This window comes from Lolium perenne, chromosome 2, assembly GCF_019359855.2.
Source record: "Lolium perenne isolate Kyuss_39 chromosome 2, Kyuss_2.0, whole genome shotgun sequence".
Classification (NCBI taxonomy): domain Eukaryota; kingdom Viridiplantae; phylum Streptophyta; class Magnoliopsida; order Poales; family Poaceae; genus Lolium; species Lolium perenne.
This window is the reverse complement of record NC_067245.2, coordinates 190,892,379-190,913,177: the sequence shown is the minus strand read 5'-3', so window position 1 is coordinate 190,913,177 and position 20,799 is coordinate 190,892,379. Positions and strand designations below refer to the sequence as shown.

The 20,799-nt window shown below is 47.1% G+C and overlaps 1 protein-coding gene across 1 annotated transcript; it reads left to right on the top strand.

Annotated features, from left to right (window-relative positions):
- The first annotated feature begins 14,116 nt into the window (after nt 1-14,116).
- On the top strand, nt 14,117-17,256 carry LOC127306860 (NADH dehydrogenase [ubiquinone] 1 alpha subcomplex subunit 2). Its single transcript, XM_051337565.2, has 3 exons — nt 14,117-14,280; nt 14,398-14,504; nt 17,005-17,256. The coding sequence occupies exons 1-3, from the start codon at nt 14,195-14,197 to the stop codon at nt 17,106-17,108; spliced, it is 297 nt and encodes a 98-aa protein (XP_051193525.1). The 5' UTR covers nt 14,117-14,194; the 3' UTR covers nt 17,109-17,256.
- The last annotated feature ends 3,543 nt before the right edge of the window (nt 17,257-20,799 follow it).

Here is a 20,799-nt window from a genome sequence, read left to right as displayed (position 1 = left end):
TATTGCTCTCTCTTCAGATATGTTTTCTGCCGAGTTTTTGATGATATTCCACCTCTGGATGTACTTTCTCATTGGCTCATCTGGCTTTTGTCGACACGCTCTCAACTCCTCTAACGACGCGGGTTTTTTGCATGTGGATCTGAAGTTCTTGACGAACACGTCCTCGAAACTTTCCCAGCTGTCGATGGATCCTGGAGCGAGTTTCTTTATCCATGATCGTGCGGCTCCACTCAGGTGCACCTGGATGCTTTGCATGGCTGTTGCCCTAGTTCCTCCCCGTCGCCTTCACCGTCTCCAGATAATCGACTAGCCAATCCTCTGGATCTTGAAGACCGTCGAACTTCTTGAAATTATCGGGTAACTTGAATCCTGAGGGGACTCGAGTTTTCCGGACTCTCCTCGTAAAACATGGCAAGCCACACATATCTTCGTCGGTCAGCTCCGGAGATTACCGATGATCCCTTCCGCTCTGCCGCGCTCTGTCGACTCTTGCTTGTGCGGCTGTGTCTCTTGCTCCACTTGGCCCTTCAGGTGCTGCCGCTGTTGCTGCTGCAGGTCGTGGACTATTTTGTCTTGCTGCTCCTTCGGGAGGCGTTGATACAAACGCTGTCCCCATAGCTCCAACTCCTGCTACCGCCATATTGTACAATGTTTCCCTTGGATCACCTGGAGGTGGTTTAGACGCAAGGATAAAAGCATGTGTCGCCATATACCCAGCCTCTGGTGTCTTAGGGATGATGTTTCCTCTTGTATCTATCGACATGAAGGACATGTCGAGGTTTTGGACCAAGTGCTCTCTTTCTGCTTCTGGTATGTGTTGCAGCCTTGATCTTGCTCTGTTCCGCGCCTCCCGATGGCTATCACCCGTAGTTCTAGATTGTCGACTTAAATCTGCCCTTCTCCTGCTGGATGCAGAAGCTGCCTCCTTTCTCCTGTTCAACTCAGCTGTCTGTTTTTCCAATTCCCTGGCAGCTCGTGCGAGCCTATATTGATATGCTTGCAGTTCTTCCGTGTGGCCGTGGTAGCCATTGGTTACGTGCCGTTCATAGCTCTCGCGGCTCTGTCCCACGCTGCTTGTGAAAGTTCAACTCTATCTCGCGGCTCGGCCCGACGTATTTGTTGCCTGTGCCTTGTCGCAGATTGGAGGGATCGACGTATGGATTTCCCGCACCGTCGAAAGCCTCAGATGTTTCCTCTTGATCTTCAATGGCGTAAATCTGATGATACTTTGTACTCAGATCTACGTTGGGTTTGGTGACATCATCGTTGAGATTGATGAAGACCTTGCCCACTGTGAGAGATTTGTCGATGAAGTCGTAACTGTCGACATCGCTTGAGCCATCGCTTATATATGAGTCCGCGGATGACTCAAACGACATGTCGTTGAAGATCTTGGCGAGTTTCTCTCTTGCTCTGGTGCTGACGTAGCGTGTCGCCGAGATTTCTTCTTCTCCTGACTCGGTTGACGATGCATAGCTTGAAAAATCGGAATTGATCACCGACGATCCCGACGAAATCGGAATCTCGACACGATACGATCCTTCCTTCTCGACGCGAAAGTGAAACCTTCCGAACGTCATCTCCATGGGCTCCGCCAGATACGCATATGCATCCAAACGGGAGGGTGGGTGAGGAACAAAATCGACAAGACCAGCAGCGATCTGTTTACCTCGATCCATTGTGTTGCTTGCGGTTGACGATGTCGAAGATCTTGAGCGTGCCATCGAGATCAGCTCCTTATGCCTCTAGTTCCCACAGACGGCGCCAATTGACAAGGTATCAACTTGTCAATGCCTATGGATTGTAGGCTAGGGTTTAGTTGGAAGTAGAGGGTAAGTAGATCTCGAAGGTTTCAGCCGAAAAGTACTCGACGATTATGAAAACTAGGGTTTGCAGACAATGATTCGATTGATTCTTCGTCCCTCGACTCCCCCTTTATATAGGAGGTGGAGCCGAGGGATTCGTGTTACACAAGTTTACAGAGTCCGGGACGGTTTCTAACTCATCCCGCCAGATTACAAACAACACTTCCTATTACAACTCTATCTTTCCTTAGTAAATCTTGGGCTCCCGAATCTTCTTATTCTTCGGGTGTTGGGCCTCCAGTAAACCCCGGGTACCATCTTCGGCAGGCCCATTTGAGATGCCTATGTCACCACCATGGTCTCACACGGCCGGCAGCACACTGCCGAAAGGAGCGACGAGGATGAGGTCTTCTCCCTGACTGTCACACTGCCGAAAGGTGCCTACTTCTGCGGACGGGACGTCAAGCAGGAGATGGATGATGAGCAACCCGTTGGCCGTCATCTCCGCCCCACTCGTTAGCTATCCACGAGCTACACACTGGTGGAAAAACAGGCTTCGGGTGAGCCCCATAAGTCGCGATGCTGCAGGATCCGCGACAAATGGTACCTTTAGTCGCGGTTCGGGAGGAGAACCGCGACCAAAGGCCTGGGCCCAGGGCGCTCGGTGGCCAGCCGGTGCACGTGGGGGGTCTTTAGTCGCGGTTGGCCAGGCCAACCGCGACTAAAGGTGCCCGAAGGCCTTTAGTCGCGGTTGGCCAGGCCAACCGGGACTAAAGCCCCTCCCCTATATATACCCATCCAGCAGCCAACACTTAGCCATTTGGTGCCATTCTCTTCACAAGCTCACAAGTGGGTGTTAGGTTTGCTTTTGGTTCCTCTTATGCACATAAGGTGTTTGATGAAATGCCCCAAGAGCATGAAACAAACATGATATGAAGTGTTGGAGCCACACTTGAGCTTTCTCATTTATTTTTTCCTCCTCGATCGCGGTTAGCAACTTGAACCTTTGATGTGTCGTTGATAAAATGTGCATGTGTGTGTAGTTCATTGTTTAATTTATATTGTTTGTAGCTAGTTAGTTTAACAAATGCATGATGGTTAATTATATATTTTATATTATAATAATGCAGATGAATCGACAATGGATGTACGGTAACCGACTCTCCGGCGAGTTCAGTGCGGGTTTGAAAGATTTCCTCGTAGTGGCTAATGCGAACAAGCAGGAGGGTTTTGTTATCTGTCCATGTGTTAAATGTAAGAATCAGAAGGGTTACTCTTCCTCAAGAGATGTTCACATGCACCTGCTTCGGCACGGTTTCATGCCAAGCTATAATTGTTGGACCAAGCATGGAGAAAGAGGGGTTATAATGGAAGAAGATGAAGAAGGGGATGATTTCATCGATGAAAGCTATCTTGCTCATTTCGGTGATACTTTCATGGAGGATGCTGAAGGTGAAGGGGAAGGTGAAGGGGAAGGTGAAGAAGAGGCACGTGATGATCCCGTTGATGATCTTGGTCGGACCATTGCTGATGCACGGAGACGCTGCGAAACCGAAAAAGAGAGGGAGAATTTGGATCGCATGTTAGAGGATCACGGGAAGGCGCCACCCGGATGCGATGATGGTCTGAAAAAGCTGGGCTGCACACTGGATTTGCTGAGATGGAAGGCACAGGCAGGTGTAGCTGACTCGGCATTTGAAAACTTGCTGAAAATGTTGAAGAATATGTTTCCAAAGAATAACGAGTTGCCCGCCACTACGTACGAAGCAAAGAAGGTTGTCCGCCCTCTAGGTTTAGAGGTTACGAAGATACATGCATGCATCAATGATCGCATCCTCTACCGCGGTGAATACGAGAATTTGAATGAATGCCCAAAGATGCACCGCATTGCGTTATAAGATCGAGGCGATGACCCTGGTGACGATGTTGAGGGCCGTAAACCCAGGAAGAGGGTTCCCGCCAAGGTGATGTGGTATGCTCCTATAATACCACGGTTGAAACGTCTGTTCAGGAACAAAGAGCATGCCAAGTTGTTGCGATGGCACAAAGAGGACCGTAAGTCGGACGGGGAGTTGAGACACCCCGCAGATGGAACGCAATGGAGAAAGATCGACAGAGAGTTCAAAGATTTTGCAGCCGACGCAAGGAACATAAGATTTGGTCTAAGTACGGATGGCATGAATCCTTTTGGCGAGCAGAGCTCCAGCCATAGTACACGGCCCGTGACTCTATGCATCTACAACCTTCCTCCTTGGTTGTGCATGAAGCGGAAGTTCATTATGATGCCGGTGCTCATCCAAGGTCCGAAGCAACCCGGCAACGACATCGATGTGTACCTAAGGCCATTAGTTGATGAACTTTTACAGCTGTGGGGCAGACCTGGTGTCCGTGTGTGGGATGAGCACAAAGAAGAGGAATTTGACCTACGAGCGTTGCTTTTCGTAACCATCAACGATTGGCCTGCTCTTAGTAACCTTTCGGGACTGTCAAATAAGGGATACAATGCATGCACGCACCGCTTACATGAGACCGAAAGTGTACATTTGCCAAATTGTAAGAAGAACGTGTACCTTGGGCATCGTCGATTTCTTCCGAAAGGTCATCCAAGTAAGAAAGAAAGGCAAGCATTACAACGGCAAGGCAGATCACCGGCCGAAGCCTGCGGAACACACCGGTGCCGAGGTATTTGATATGGTCAAGGGTTTGAAAGTCATCTTTGGAAAGGGTCTGGCGGACAATCGGTTCCGAAGGGAGCCGACGGGCACGTAGCCATGTGGAAGAAGAAATCTATATTCTGGGAGCTAGAATATTGGAAAGTCCTAGAAGTCCGCTCTGCAATCGACGTGATGCACGTTACGAAGAATATTTGCGTGAACATCCTAAGCTTCTTGGGCGTGTATGGGAAGTCAAATGATACAAAGGAAGCACGGCAGACCAGCAAAGTTTGAAAGACCACGATGACCGGCATCGGAACGGTTTCAAGGTCGTGCCGGCTACGCTCCGACCAAAGAAGAGAAGGTCATCTTTTTGAATGCCCGAGCAAGTATGAAGGTCCCGTCAGGATTCTCGTCCAATATAAAGGGAATAATAAACATGGCGGAGAAAAAGTTCCAAAACCTGAAGTCTCACGATCGCCACGTGATTATGACGCAATTGCTTCCGATTGCTTTGAGGGGCTCTGCCGGAAAATGTTCGATCGCCCATTGTGAAGCTATGTGCATTCCTCAATGCAATCTCTCGAAGGTAATCAATCCGAAGTTCTACCACGATTCTGTAACGATGTGATCCAATGTCTTGTCGGTTTCGAGTTGGTGTTCCCGCCATCCTTCTTCAATATTATGACGCACCTCCTGGTTCACCTAGTCGATGAGATTTCCATTCTCGGTCCTGTATTTCTACACAATATGTTCCCCTTCGAGAGGTTCATGGGAGTATTAAAGAAATATGTTCGTAACCGTGCTAGGCCAGAAGGAAGCATCGCCAAGGGCTATGGAAATGAGGAGGTAATTGAGTTTTGTGTTGACTTTGTTCCCGACCTTAAGCCGATTGGTCTTCCTCAATCGCGGCACGAGGGGAGACTAAGTGGAAAAGGCACGATCGGACGGAAATCAATGATATGTATGCCCGGCCAGTCTCTCACTGCAGCACACCACACAGTTCTGACCAATTCCAGCGTGGTTGCTCCGTACTTTGAGATTCCCTAGAATAGTTTTCGCTCGGACCACCCGGGGCAGCCTGTATCCTGGATTGGGAAGGCCCACATGGAGACTTTCGGCGCTTGGTTGAGAAAACATTTAATGAGTGACAATAAGGTTGTAGATCAGCTGTACATGTTGGCCAAGACACCATCTTCGACTATAACGACTTTCCAAGGGTACGAGATAAATGGGAATACATTTTACACGATCGCCCAAGATAAAAAGAGCACCAACCAAAACAGTGGTGTCCGCTTTGATGCAGCAACCGAGAATGGGCAAAAGGTCACATATTATGGTTACATAGAGGAGATATGGGAACTTGACTATGGACCCTCCTTTAGGGTCCCTTTGTTCCGGTGCAAATGGTTCAAGCTAACAGGAGGTGGGGTAAAGGTGGACCAGCAATACGGAATGACAATGGTGGATTTCAACAATCTTGGTTATCTTGACGAACCATTCGTCCTAGCGAAAGATGTCGCTCAGGTTTTCTATGTGAAGGACATGAGTAGCAAATCGAGGAAACGGAAAGATAAGAAAACGATCAGTACATCATGCGATGATCCAAAGCGCCACATTGTTCTTTCAGGGAAAAGAAACATCGTGGGAGTGGAGGACAAGACAGACATGTCAGAAGATTATAATATGTTTGCTGAAATTCCGCCCTTCAAAGTGAACACCGACCCAAGCATTAAGTTAAATGATGAGGATGCTCCATGGATACGGCACAATCGTAAGCAAGCAGGGACACAAGGGAAGAAATGATGTGTAATAATTTATTGTACCAAACTTTGTTGAATGAATCATGTGAATTATATTACCCGTGATGTGTTTGGTGTCCATTTTCGAATGATTCAATTGACTCGAGATAGCCGCCGCCGTTGTACTGGTAGTCGTCGCCTTCTAAGTTGCCGGCATCGTCGTCGCTGCTGTCGTCGCTGTCGTCGGGCGGCGCTCGTGGCTCAAACTGAGGGTAGCGCAGGCGGGGGATATCGCCGGCCGTGATGTAGTCCATGACGCTCTGCAGAGTCCGGCCGTACCACCATAGCCGACGGCCGGCCTCGTGGAAGTTTCCAGAGGCGCACCGTCCTCCTCATACCGGCGAGCGCCCTCTCACGCCGATTGATGAAGAAGGCGTCCCAAGTATGCTGGTTATCGGGATGCCAACGGGGATTCATCCGCTGCTCCGGCGTGAGGTCGAGGTAGTAGTGGTTCGTAATGGCCGCCCGGCGCGCTAAAGACTCGAGGGACGGGAGGGACCGGCACGCCGCCGGCGCTTAGGCTCCAAACTACAGGGACGCGGTAGCCCTGAGGGCAAGGGTAGTTCGAGGCGCAAAGCTCCTCCACCTGCTGGTAGGTTAGAGTGGGTGCGGTGGAAGCCATGAGAGAGTGATGAGAGATTGTAGAGATGTGATGCTGGCCAAGGCGGGCTACCTATATGTACTGACAAATGGCGGGAAAAATGGGAGCGGGAAGACAGGACGCGGGAAGAAAGAGGCGGGGAGAAAGTGGCGGGAAGAAATTGGCGGGAAAAAATTGGCGGGAAGAAAGAGGCCGAAAGAAATTGGCGGGAAACAATTGGCGGGAAGAAAGAGGCGGGAAGACAGGGAAGAAATGGCGGGAAGACGAGGAGTGAAGAGGGGGTCGGCGGAAAGAGGCGGGAAGAGGGGGTTTTAAAATTTTGAATTGAATTAGTTTTATTTTTCTGAATTTTTTGATATATTATTTGTATTTTAAGATTTTGAATTGAATTAGTTTTATTTTTATGAATTTTTTGATATATTATTTGTATTTTTAAGATTTTGAATTGAATTAGTTTTATTTTTATGAATTTTTTGATATATTATATGTATTTTAAACATTTTGAATTGAATTAGTTTTATTTTTCTTAGTTTTTTGATATATTATTTGTATTTTTAACATATTGAAATGAATTAGTTTTATTTGAATTAGTTTTTTTTTTCTGAATTTATTGATATATTATTTGTATTTTTAACATTTTGAATTGAATTAGTTTTATTTTTCTGAATTTATTGATATATTATATGTATTTTTAAAATTTTGAATTGAATTAGTTTTATTTTTATGAATTTTTTGATATATTATATGTATTTTTAAAATTTTGAATTGAATTAGTTTTATTTTTATGAATTTTTTGATATATTATATGTATTTTTAATATTTTGAAATGAATTAGTTTTATTTTTCTTAATTTTTTGATATATAATTTGTATTTTTAATATTTTGAATTGAATTAGTTTTATTTTTCTGAATTTATTGATGTATTATTTGTATTTTTAAAATTTTGAATTGAATTAGTTTTATTTTTATGAATTTTTTGATATATTATATGTATTCTAAACATTTCGAAATGAAATAATTTCGAAAAAAAGCCTTTAGTCGCGGTTGGCCAGGCCAACCGCGACTAAAGGTCATTTTCCATGAACCTCAAATGGGGCGAAAAAAGGCTTTAGTCGCGGTTGGGGTCACCAACCGCGACTAAAGGGTAGCCTTTAGTCGCGGTTGGTGACCCCAACCGCGACTAAAGGTCATCCGCTATAAATATCGCGCGGCCGAACGGCCGCGCCAGTTCCCTTCTTCCTCCGCCCGTTCGTGTACTGAGACGATCTCTGCCGCGCGCCTCGACGACGCCGCCGACGCCTCCTCGACGCAGACGCCGCCGCGCGCCATCGACCGCCGCCACCCGCCGCGCACCATCGACCGCCGCCACCGCGCGCCATCGACCGCCGCCACCAGCTCGCCGTAGCCCCCGTAAGGATCCAAACCGCCCGCCGCCGCTTCGCCCGCGCCGCGCCCGTGTCGCCGCAGCTCGCGCCGCGCACAAGACGTACCCCGGCGCGCCGCCGCAGAGAGAGAGGCGCGGGCCCCCGCGCGCCACCGCCAGAGAGAGGCGCGCCGCCGGCCGGAGAGAGGCGCGCCGGCCACGAGAGGGCGCCGCGCGCGCGCGCATACCGGCCGGCCCGGCCAATTTTTTTTCTTTTTTTTTTAGTTTTAGTTTTTGTTAATTTCGAAATTAAAATTAACTAAAAATTGAGACTTATAATTTGAGACTTAAAAAACTACAAGAAGACATAAAATTTGAGACTTAAAAATTTTAGACTTAAAATTTTAGACTTAAAATTTGAGACTTAAAATTAACTAAATAATTGAGAGTTAAAATTTTGAGACTTAAAAAACTAAAAGAAGACTTGTAATTTGAGACTTAAAATTTTGACTTTTTTTGACTTAATAATTTTGACTTAAAATCTTGACTTAATAAAACGTACTAGATCTAGGGGGGAGACGGAGGCCCGAAGGCCGGCCGGGGGCGCGCCACACACACGCATTAGGACGGCGTGCCACACACACGCACTAGGGCGCCGAGGACACATAACTTAACCACCGCGCGAGGGTTATGTGTCCTCGGCACCGCCACCGCCCTTTCGCCACCGCCCTTTCACCACCGCCACCGCGCGCGTATACTGAGGGGGGAGCGAGCCCCTCGTCGCCCTCCGCATACGCCTCCTCTCCGTGACGCCGTCGTCTACCGCCCCGTCTCGCGCTCTTCCGCGACACCCTCTCCCAACCCCTTCCAGCTCGCCGGCCCCCTCCTTTTTGCCACCGCCCTTTTGCCACCGCCACCACCCCTTCTTCACTTAATTAATTTGTTTTGACTACATGTTTTCAGGACTGACATATGGCGGACGATAGAGCTGACCCGATTCTGGACAACTATGATCCGGACGCAGAAGACCATATGTTCGGCATCATAAAAGGCGATATTCCATATGTGCCGACCGGAGAAGAAGAAGATGATATCTCTTCTTATCTGAACCTTGAGTGTGAAGATGAAGGGCGCCGTCGGCAAGCGAGATGATGCCGAAGAAACGTCGATAAACGACGATCTTCAATTGGAAGTAGCAACCACCTCCGGCGCCGAGGTATATATATATATATACATATTGAGCGTCCGGTGATACAACTAACTGATTTGAATAAATGTGTGTGTACTAACGCGCGCGACTCTCTTTCTTATTTTAGCCCTCGGCCGGATCGTCGAAAAATCGAGTACGTCGTCAAAGCGTGGCGCAACCAAGACGATGAAAGCAGGAGAAACATGCACCATCGATGTTGTCGACGAAGAAACCGGCAGGCCGCCGGAGCCCAAGCAAGAACGCCACCAAGTTTGTCAGCCAATGCGGAGCCGTTGTTAGAGACAACGTCTCGATCACCCGCCAGGAGTGGAATGAGCCAAAGAAGGCACGTGTTGGTTTCACTTTTGTCGATAAGAGAGAAAAAAAAGATTGCTTCAACAAGCTTATGGAACATTTCGTTCTACCTCCGAATACCGCAAATACGATGAGGAGGGTAACAAGATTGCGGAAAACAAGAAGAGGCGCAAGCTAGTCAAACAGTTCGCTCTTTCTAGGATGGCCAACGCATTCCGGAAATACAAGCAAAATCTAGCCCATGACTTTGTCAACCAGGGCAAGACTCCGGATTTCAAAGGACAATATGAGAAACTGCAACATGATTGGCCAGAATTTGTGAAGCAAAAGAAATCGGAGCAGTTCCTTGAACTATCGAAAAAAAATAAGGAAAATGCGGCCAAGAAGGAGTACAATCATAAAATGGGGCCAGGAGGGTATCGCTTTTGGCAGCCTAAGTGGGAGAAGATGGAGAACGAGCCGAGGGCGCGAGGAATCCGTCCAGTGCACGGAGGGATGGGACCCAAGGGCCAAAAGCTGGTGGTACGGGCATGGGGGATCGCTGAACCCGGAGACAGGGGAGTGTGTTTATCGGGGCAAAATAATTACACCCACCCAAAAGCTTATTGAGGCAATGAGGGAGGCTCAAGAGGGGAGGATCAGGTTCAACAGAGAGAACGACGCCCGACAAAAGCCCTCGGGAATCCCGAACACGGAGGACGTATACGAGGCATGGGGCCCATTCCGTGGAAAATAGGGTTCCCCCGGAACGATGACCCGTACGGTTACAGAAGCCGTAAGAGAAAGATGGATCGGGATGCAGATGTTGTGGCGAAGTTGGTAACGGAAATGGATGTGATGAAGAAAACCGTGAGTGTACTAGTCGCCGAAAGAGATGCAGCTCGGGGCGCAGCATGTCAAGATCATCCAATGGATCTCGGAAGCCGCGAGAGAAGAAGCAGCGTGGCTTCCACGGAGGCCTCACCGGCTGGTGCACCGACGATAGAAATTACCGCACCGGAGCCTCCGGTGGTCGAAATTACTGCACCGGAGCCTCTCGCTACCCCGTGGACGATATAAAGGAGATGAAAGCATGTCATCTGTATTATCCTATCGGGAACATGTCCATGAAGGTAGCCATCGGCAGTGCTTTACCACTGGAGCACTCCACCACAACAACCCCATTCAAGATGGCTATGCTCGTGTGACGGTGGAGGAGATAGTCCAAGGGTTTGAGAACCTGGACATTGACATTGCTACACCCGAAGGGGTGAAAAGACTTGGAGATGTCAAGCGCCGGTTCATTCTATGGCGAAGAAATTTATCAAGTTTCCGTGCGAGGCGCCAACAAGTCCACCCCGTACGGTGGTGGTGGTGGCGGGGGCTGTGAGGGTGGCGGTGGCGGTGGCGGTGACGGTGGCGGTGGCGGTGACGGTGGCGGTGGTGCTTCACCTAATACACCTCATTCACGTCGCCCACGCCGCCGCCCCCAGTCCTCGTCCGGCGGGTGATCGACACCGGTACCGCCCCCAATCCACCTCCGGCGAAGAAGCGAAGCAGTCCTGGGTTATTAACCCGGACCCTTACGTACCTAAGAAAACAAAGGTACCGGAGGTATCATCGAAGCCTCTCCCCACGAGGCCTTGGGAAAGTAGTGCCGAGGAAGTCGAGGCGGGCGCGGCTGCTGATTTAGAGAAATGGAAGGCGAGCGTCAAGAGGAAAATAGAGGGCGAGCCCAAGCGGTATATTACGACAAGGAAAAGCAGTGGGCTAAGTCATTTTTGAACACACCGTCCCAAGCCGCGAAGAATCGCTCGACGACTATTTACGTGAACTTCGTAGGCAAGCACTCGCGTTCAAGAACAGGAAAGAGTTGGCGGAGAAGAAAGCCGTGAAGGACGAGGCCGAGTCAATATTAGAAAGGGGGAAAGAAGTTGCCCAGCTCGGGGAACAAAGTAAACAATCGATCGCGCCGCTCATAGTGCAAGCAGCCGATCCGGATGCCCCCGATCTCGTAGCAGCTGCGGCAAAGACATGGATTGACCGTAACGAGTGCCGAGAGAACAAGCGGCCGAGTTAGGTATCACTCTTCGTGCAATCGCTAGGCCTTGATGAGGCGCCAATGAAGGACGTAGTATTTACATATGTGAAGAATGGCCCTCTCGTCGAGCCTGCGCAGAAGGGGATCTACCTCGACAAATGCTAGGTCTGCTAAATTGGTACAAGGGTTACATAAAACATAAAAACGCCAAAGACTATATCTATGCGGAAGTTAGATATGAGCATCACTTCAAACATTACCGGGTACAAATTCCTCTCGAGTGAATTGTTCCAGCTGTTCAATCTGCGCGACCTCGACAAATCTATCATCGGTTGCTACGTTCGTAAGTGATTTATTAATTTCTACCCCATCTCGTTCATTGCCTCGCACCGTCCTAACTATCTTGTTGTGTACGCTATTATGCGAGAATGAAGAAGCGGGAAATGCGAATAAGGAACATCCATGATGTTGGGTTCATTGACCCACACATCGTTAATTCACATGTGTTAGAACACCACCCCGCCGACGTGGAGGATGACCTGTGGCGGTTTATTAGAAAAACGACAACGAGAAAAGTGATATTCTATTTCCTTACCATTTTGGGTGAGTGTTTCTGTCTTGAGCACATTCTCTTTTGTTTACTCCATGCATGGTATGTGGCTAATCGATGAGTTATGCATGATCGTGCATGTATCGGGTCCGCAGGTTCCACGGGATTCTTATGGTAATTAAAGTTCAGACCTCCTCAGTTCTCGTCCACGACTCTCTGAATATGGATCCGGCGCTTTGGGGCGACATGAGAAAAATGTTGCAAAAGTAATTATTTTCATTCATTTGCGCTCTATATCGATCGGCCTATTTCGTTCATCATTTCCTAATATCAAGTAACTAATTAATAACTCTCTTGTTTATTTAATTTTCTTTGCCTCGTAGGGTTTGGAGACGGTTCGTAGATACCAAGGTCGGTGAATTCAAAAAAGAGCTATCTTTTAAAATGGCAGTGCGGACGACTGGGGATACTCACCACCGGGGACCAATCTATGTGGATACTATGTTTGTGAGAGGATCCGGAGATACCGCAATGAGCGGGACCGGACGTGTGAGAACAACATCCCGAGGAATAACCTCCGGAAGACGCTTAGTCCGAAGCTCGCTTCCGACCACTTCAAGAGGAACTAGCCGGATGGTTGGCGAGGGAAGTCATCGATCCTAGAGGAGAACACTATTACGATGACGTAGAACTTTATATGCACCAGAATTTGTAACTAACTTGTTCAAAATTGTATATGGTCATCCGATATTGAATATATATTGTATATGGTGATCCGATATTGAATATATATTGTATATTCCTCTTGAATTCTTTTTGGTTCTAATTTCAAATTTGTTTGAAATTGTACATTCATATGCATGTATGTATACAGTACCGTAGAATATGTGAAACTCCTTCAAAATTAAAACCCAAAAGAAATAAAATAATACAAATTAAAAAGAAACCAGATTTAGGGGGAGGGGGGCTAAAACCCTAAACCCTGCGGAGGCCTTTAGTCGCGGTTGGCCTAAATATGTGAAACTCCTTCAGAATTAAAACCCAAAAGAAATAAAATAATACAAATTAAAAAGAAACCAGATTTAGGGAGGGGGCTAAAACCCTAAACCTGCGGAGGCCTTTAGTCGCGGTGGCCGGAAGAACCGCGACTAAAGGTCCTCCGCTCTGGCCTCGCCCTGCGGCCCACGTGGACGGGCCTTTAGTCGCGGTTCGTAAGGAACCGCGACTAAAGGGGGGGGCCTTTAGTCGCGCAGCTTTGGTCGCGGTTGCGCCACCGCGACTAATGGCAGTTGCCAACCGCGACCAAAGCCCTTTTTTCCACCAGTGTACAGCCTGCAGCCACAACGCCTTTCACAGGTCTCGTTGTTGCCTGGTAGCACAGCGCCTCCGCGCTGGACCGCTAGTAGCACCGACGAACGGCGTCGGTAGCAACGGGAGTCGGCCTTGGCAGCAGGTTGGGCCTACCTTCGCAGCAAGGGGCCGTGGCGCTGCACCCTCAGATCCCCGACGCCCTGCGTTGGAAGCAACGTCGGCCGCCGTTGGGAGCAGGGGCGGTCGCCGTTGGCAGCAAGGGGTGGCCTACCTTCGCAGCAATCGGCCATGGAGGCAGAAAACCTTGCAGCACCGCGAGAGAGCGATGGGGGCGCACTGCGCCCTCGGCGTTGATCATGGTTGGAACACCTCCACCTGCTGCCTCCAGAACGCTTGAAAGATCGGCAACCCAGCGTCGCGCGTGCTCACCGAGCGACGGAGCAGGGGAAGGAGGGGCGGCGGTGGTGAGATCGTGGTGCGGGGAGTCGTGAGGGAAACCGGCCGTGTCCTGCCGACCCTCACGAAGACACAGCTGAGAGAGAGAAGGATCCAAGAAGAGCAGAGAAGCACAGGCGCCGGCGGCGATGGCGTGGCGGTCGAGCCTATCCCGGAGCGTGAAGGAGATCCGCTTCCTCTTCTGCCAGTCTTCCCCGGCCAGCGGCCCCGCCCGGTAGCTCCCACCAGCACCCTCTTCCTCCCACCACCCGACTCTTCTCCCCCCGCATCTCTCCCTAAAATTGGTTCCTCTCTCATGTCCTTGGTGCTGGATTCGTGATCTGATTCGCAGTGAGTTCGTGAAGAAGAACTACGGGGACATCAAGACACACAATCCCGCTCTCCCCATCCTCATCCGCGAGTGCTCCGGCGTCCAGCCTCAGCTCTGGGCGCGCTACGGTACGCATCCCTCCCATCCCATCTTTGCCAGGAGCCAGAGATCTCGCGCTTGCCATGTCCGACGTAAACATTTCTCTGGTGCTCTTGCCTATTCGACGCGTGAAATGGTTCTGTTGGAACTATTGGATCCTGTTATCTTGCCAGATCTTAGAAGTGTGGGCTTAGGACCTGTGAGGTTGCAGTGCATTATGACAAACATTTCCATTGTTCATCTTCAGTTTTTTTGGCACGTCAGATGCCATGAATTTACATCGTCAGATATTGTGCAAAATTATGTCGATGTGGCATAGGGTTGACTTTTTTTTTTTTGCTCTGCACTTAAGTTTATAGTCTTGCCCCAAAATATTGCCTTCACAATTTCTATCACGCAGGGTAGTGCTTGCATTTCATTTGGATTGTAGTCGTAAAGCAAAAAAAGGACATAAACACATAGCACCGCATGAAAAAATTGGAAGTATCTGATTGCTAAAATATGGAACGCATGATAACTTGGGATGCTTGACCAAGTTTGTGCTTTTCAAACAAGCTGATACCACCAAAACTGCACATTTAATTTGGATAACTGAAATAAGATGTTCGATTGCAGTGTTGAGATTATATAAGTTCAAAACATAGAGGATATATCATTATTTAACTAATATGACATGTGTCTCGTAGAATATGAATGGGATGATAACCCCCTTTGTTTAATCATTTATTACGGTGCTTTCGGATAAATGGTCTGCACAGTACAGATGAAAGAAGAGTAGCCGGATGCATACATTAGGTTAAGTGAGAGAAATTGGTGTGTGATTGAATGCAATGGCTCAATTAAATCATCTAATGTGCCCCTAGACAAGTTCTTATAGGAAACTAATCAGAGAAGAGTTCTGCTCTGATGCTTTTTTTTTTTTTTAATATAGCATAGGATGTGAGAGTATAAGTTAGGCATTTTCGAACTGTAACAATAACACCTTAATCCAAGCTTACATAAAGGCGTTTTCAAGTCCAAATTTTAAGCACATCCGGTGGAACTGGATCTAATCATCCTCATTGAAAAGGTGCTAAATAATATCCATTCAGCTAAGAATAGTTAACCAATAAGCATATGCTGAAGATTGGATAACCATGTATTGGGGGAGCTTTGCTTCGTCTAGAAGATGGCTTTCTCATGGAGGCTAGTACAAGTGAGATTAGGCTGTGTGTGGCATTGCGGTTATCATGATAACCCTGTTTCTGCAACCTTCTTTTGCAAATTTGAGTGTTTGTTTGACCTGCTTTTGTATCTAATTTTCTACAGCAGATTATAAAATAAGCACAGCAAAACACACTTCAGCTGCCACAAGCTGTGCCTTAATCCTTTCTTGAGAATTCTAAGCCGCATCCCACTTGAAGGAGCTTAAACTTCTTGCTTTGAGTTGAATCTGAAGTCCCCTAACAGGCCCAAACATATCTAAAGCTTAGTTCATTGTAGATGATGGCTTGAACCATTTGACAGAAATTTTCAAACAGGGTCATTGATGTACCATCAACAAGCATTTGTTGTAGCCATTGACTGCTCTATTGATACCATCGTTCTGCTCGTCATGACCCTTCAACGAACACTACTATGCAGTTATTCCAGAGAAATATATATGTATGGCAGTATTATCCTTATAGAATCAGGGTTTTCTTATCTGGAGTTTTTTACATAGACTTAGAAACATATACTCCTATATATCTATGCTGGTCAGTGGTGGTTCCAGACCCAAAACCCTATGGGGTCAATTGCCACTCCTCAGATTTTGTTGAGATTTGCTCAAGTATAATCAAAGATAAGTTTTTTTATATAATGGGGTCGACTGATCCTGCAGCTTGTACATAGAATCACCAGTGATGCCGATAAAGGTTTGATAAAGAAATATTTTGAAGAATAAAGTTTCAGTTTGGACATTTATTGGTCCATTACAATAGCTAAATTACCCTGGGAACTAGTTAAACTGATGCAAATTTTGACTTTTGGTGTTCCTGCGTGCGATTTCATTCTTGGTTCACTTTAGATTGTTTGACCTACCCGGCATGATATCTAAAGCCAATCTGGATTTGATCAAATAGGATCAGGATTGAATCTTACCCAGTCCGACCTATTTTATGTATCTTTAAGTAGTTATTGCTCTGTTTCTGTTAACATGTAAAATCTCTGTAGTGTAGTTCATAAGCTTCGCTTGTTACCCCTGGTCAATTTATCCCAATGAAGTGGGCAAGCCATACTAAGAGGAAAGTGATAAACAGTTATGCAAACACAGGGCTAGGCCGTTATGACTTGCAAAGAACTGCATACCGATTACTAAATATATTTTGTTTCTTCTTCATGTAACGCATCCCATGCTTAATTTCTGCTTGGACATTCCATATATGCCTTTTTTTTGTTTCATGAATATGATATTGGATTATTGTATGAAGTGAATGCATCAGGTGTGTCATGTAACTTCTCATATATGTATCACCATTTGTTAATAATATCTCTTGATGTACTGTTCAGATATGGGTGTTGAGAGGTGTGTGCACTTGGATGGCTTAACGGAAGCCCAGATTGACAAGAAGTTGGAGGAGCTGGCCAAGCAGGGAGCGCATAAGGCTAAATAGGCTAGCCAAGTTTTCTTGCGTTGAATCTTCCCAAATAAGAGAAATGATAACATGAGATGTTGTGTTGACCTGATTTCAGTACCATGATTGTACACAATTCTTGAATTTGTACAACTGATTTCCGAGAATGTAATTGTTTTTCCTCTCATTCCTCAAGGGCTGTATTTCATCTGAAGTTCAGTTCTAAAAAACCATACCGCTCTTATCTTGTATGTTACAAGCACGATGGGGTTGTTCTTGATGTTTTGACTTGGATGTAGACCTTGCCCATACGTTTAGCTGAGATTGATTTGTTTTCTGGATACTTCAGCGTACCATTTTCATGAAATATGCTTCTTTGGTATAATGTTGTACAAATCATTTAATATTGCATAAATTCAACATCTCCATAGACGTACATTCAGACAACGACAACATGAATCAAAGATAGATCACCATCCGTCCTTAGTGAGCAATGACTTCATTGCTATCAACCTCTTGCTATAATTAACCAGTTCAAAACTGGAATGGTGAGGACACTGGGGTTGTAAACAGGACAGTCAGTTAGCACTAGCCATGTTAGATGAGCCATAGTCTCCAGGCTATAGTATCGTGAGCTGTTTGTAGAGATAGGACCAGTTGTATCATCAGAGTGAGACTGAACACTTCCATTAGCTCTTGTACCAAGATATTTTTTCTTCGAGAACCCGTAGAAGAGCTGCGCGTAAGTTTAAAAGAGAAAAATAGTTCAATTTATGAGGAAAATCGGACCCAAAAACCATACACATGATGCCTATTGCCTTACAACGCACAACCATACTAGCAACATGACAAGCACCCCCTTGCCAAACCACCGGCCAATAATGGCACAAGATCAAGACAGAGGGCCTTGTAACCGCATCACAACCAACACATAACACCTCGGAACAACCCTTACTCAAGTATGGTACAAGTCGAGGTACAATCCTCCCATAAGCCGAGAATCCCATCTACCACCCGAACAGAACTCATGAGCCGCTCCCCTCCCAAGCGGCGATGGAGGCTTCCCTACCACCAAATCCTAGAATCCCACTCGTCACACGTCTCGTTGGCGGCCGCTACTTCCGTCGCCGGCAGCGATGGCGGCGCCTAGGTGAGGTGCGTCTCGGCGGTGTTTCTTGGGAGGAGGAGAGACGCCGACTGGGCACAGGACGGCACAGCCGATCTGGTTGGCGCATGAGGTTCTCCGGCGGCCAGGTGTCAAGGAGGCGGAGGTGCGCCACCGGTGCGGCCGGCCTTCTGCTCGCATGGCGTGCAACGGCTGCTGGGCTGCGATCTGGGTTGTAGGGTCTAGATCCGGGCCTCAGGGGTCAGCACATGTGCTAATGGGAGTCTGCTATGGCCTTGGCCAAGACGGCGATGACCTGCATCCTTGCACTGGTTTCCCTCTCCTCTTCTACCATTCCTGCTGGGAGACTGGTTGGCTGCATGGGGGCTGCTGGTGTCGCAAGTAATGGAGGCGGTCCTAGGATTTTTCTCGCGGCAAGATAAAGATCTACCGGATGCATGTCCCCATCGGTGGTGGGAGTGTCGTGTTTCAGAGTGTTTCGCCGATATACTCCACTGCGCTCTTCATGCCTAGAGTTTATTGGATCAGATAAGATTCGATCATGCGCACCCGTGTTTTTTCTCTGACCGTTTGGTTTTAGAGGGTCATGGGGCATGTTTTCTCGTTCCATGGTGAAGTTAGCTGGTGGAGAATGTCATGAAAGACGAGATCTGGGGACTAGCAATGGTGATTTGACTCTTTGCGACAATGATGAATTGGCTGGGTGATTTGTGAATTGGAGCAGAGGCATCCTAACTAGGGGCTACAATACAAGAGAAGTTCGAAGTTCTACTTTTCAGGGTGAAAATCTAAGGTATGTTCTTAATTGGCCGTGTCTGACAATAATTTTATTGAAGTCATTGTTTTTGGGACCGAGGACTTTTCTCCTAGGTGAAAACTTTAGATCTTTGATTGGTTGACGACAATGCTTGTGCACAGTTCCCTTTTTGGAGGCATCACTTTTGGAGATGCTGGACTTTCTGACGTTGTCTTGGTGGTGCTACTACTGCTACTACAATGAATAAATCACTGTAGCGGGACTTTTTTTAATTGTAATTTTCTTTTTTTTAGCCGTGTGCATCCGTAATATCGCTAGGGCAATATCTTGTTGCAGAGGTTAGTGTAATTCACATATATGCTCTTTGTAAAAGAAACACCTAGAATAGGCGAGTGGGCACCATGATCAATCCAGAAAGCGTCGTCGAGTGGACATCAGCACTAGTGTACATTGCGCCTCATAGGCCCCCTCTTTGATTAGCGGCTTGCTTGTGACGGTAAAGCACACGTCTGTTGGGAACCCCAAGAGGAAGGTATGATGAGTACATCAACGAGTTTTCCCTCAGTAAGAAACCAAGGTTATCGAACCAGTAGGAGATGAAGATCACGTGAAGGTTGTTGGTGAAGGAGTGTAGTGCGGCGGAACACCAGGGATTCCGGTGCCAACGTGGAACCTGCACAACACAATCAAAATACTTTGCCCCAACTTAACAGTGAGGTTGTTAATCTCACCGGCTTGCTGAAAACAAAGGATTAAACGTATGGTGTGAAAAATGATGTTTGCTTGCAGAAAACAAAAGAGAACAATGATTGCAGTAGGTTGTATTTCAGATGTAAAAGAATGGACCGAGGTCCACAGTTCACTAGTGGTGTCTCTCCAATAAGATAAATAACATGTTGGGTAAACAAATTACACTTGGGAAATTGACAAATAGAGAGGGCATAACAATGCACATACATATCATGATGAATACTATGAGATTTAGTTAGGGCATTACGACAAAGAACATAGACCGCCATCCAGCATGCACCTATGCCTAAAAAGTCCACCTTCGGGTTAGCATCCGCACCACTTCCAGTATTAAGTTGCAAACAACAGATAATTGCATTAAGTACTGTGCGTAATGTAAACAATAAGAATATCCTTAGACAAAGCATTGATGTTTTATCCCTAGTGGCAACAGCACATTCACAACCTTAGAACTTTCTATCACTGTCCCAGATACAATGGAGCCATGAACCCACTATCTAACATAAATACCCCCTCTTGGAGTTACAAGTATCAACTTGGCCAGAGCCTCTACTAGCAACGGAGAGCATGCAAGATCATAAACAACATATATGATAGATCAATAATCAACTTGACATAGTATTCCATATTCATCGGATCCCAACAAACACAACATGTAGCATTACAAATAGACGATCTTGATCATGATAGGCAGCTCACAAGATCTAAACATGATGGCATAATAGGAGAAGACAACCATCTAGTGCTGGCGTGCAGTTGACGTGGGAGTTAGAAATCTTTGTGGTGTAACTTTTCTTCAGGTCCCCGGCAACGGCGCCATAAATTTAGCTTGATGACGCGTGAAGCACACGTCCATTGGGAACCCCAAGAGGAAGGTGTGATGCGTACAACAGCAAGTTTCCCTTAGTAAGAAACCAAGGTTATCGAACCAATAGGAGATGAAGGCCACGTGAAGGTTGTTGGTGAAGGAGTGTAGTGCGGCGCAACACCAGGGATTCCGGCGCCAACGTGGAACCTGCACAACACAATCAAAATACTTTGCCCCAACTTAACAGTGAGGTTGTCAATCTCACCGGCTTGCTGTAAACAAAGAATTA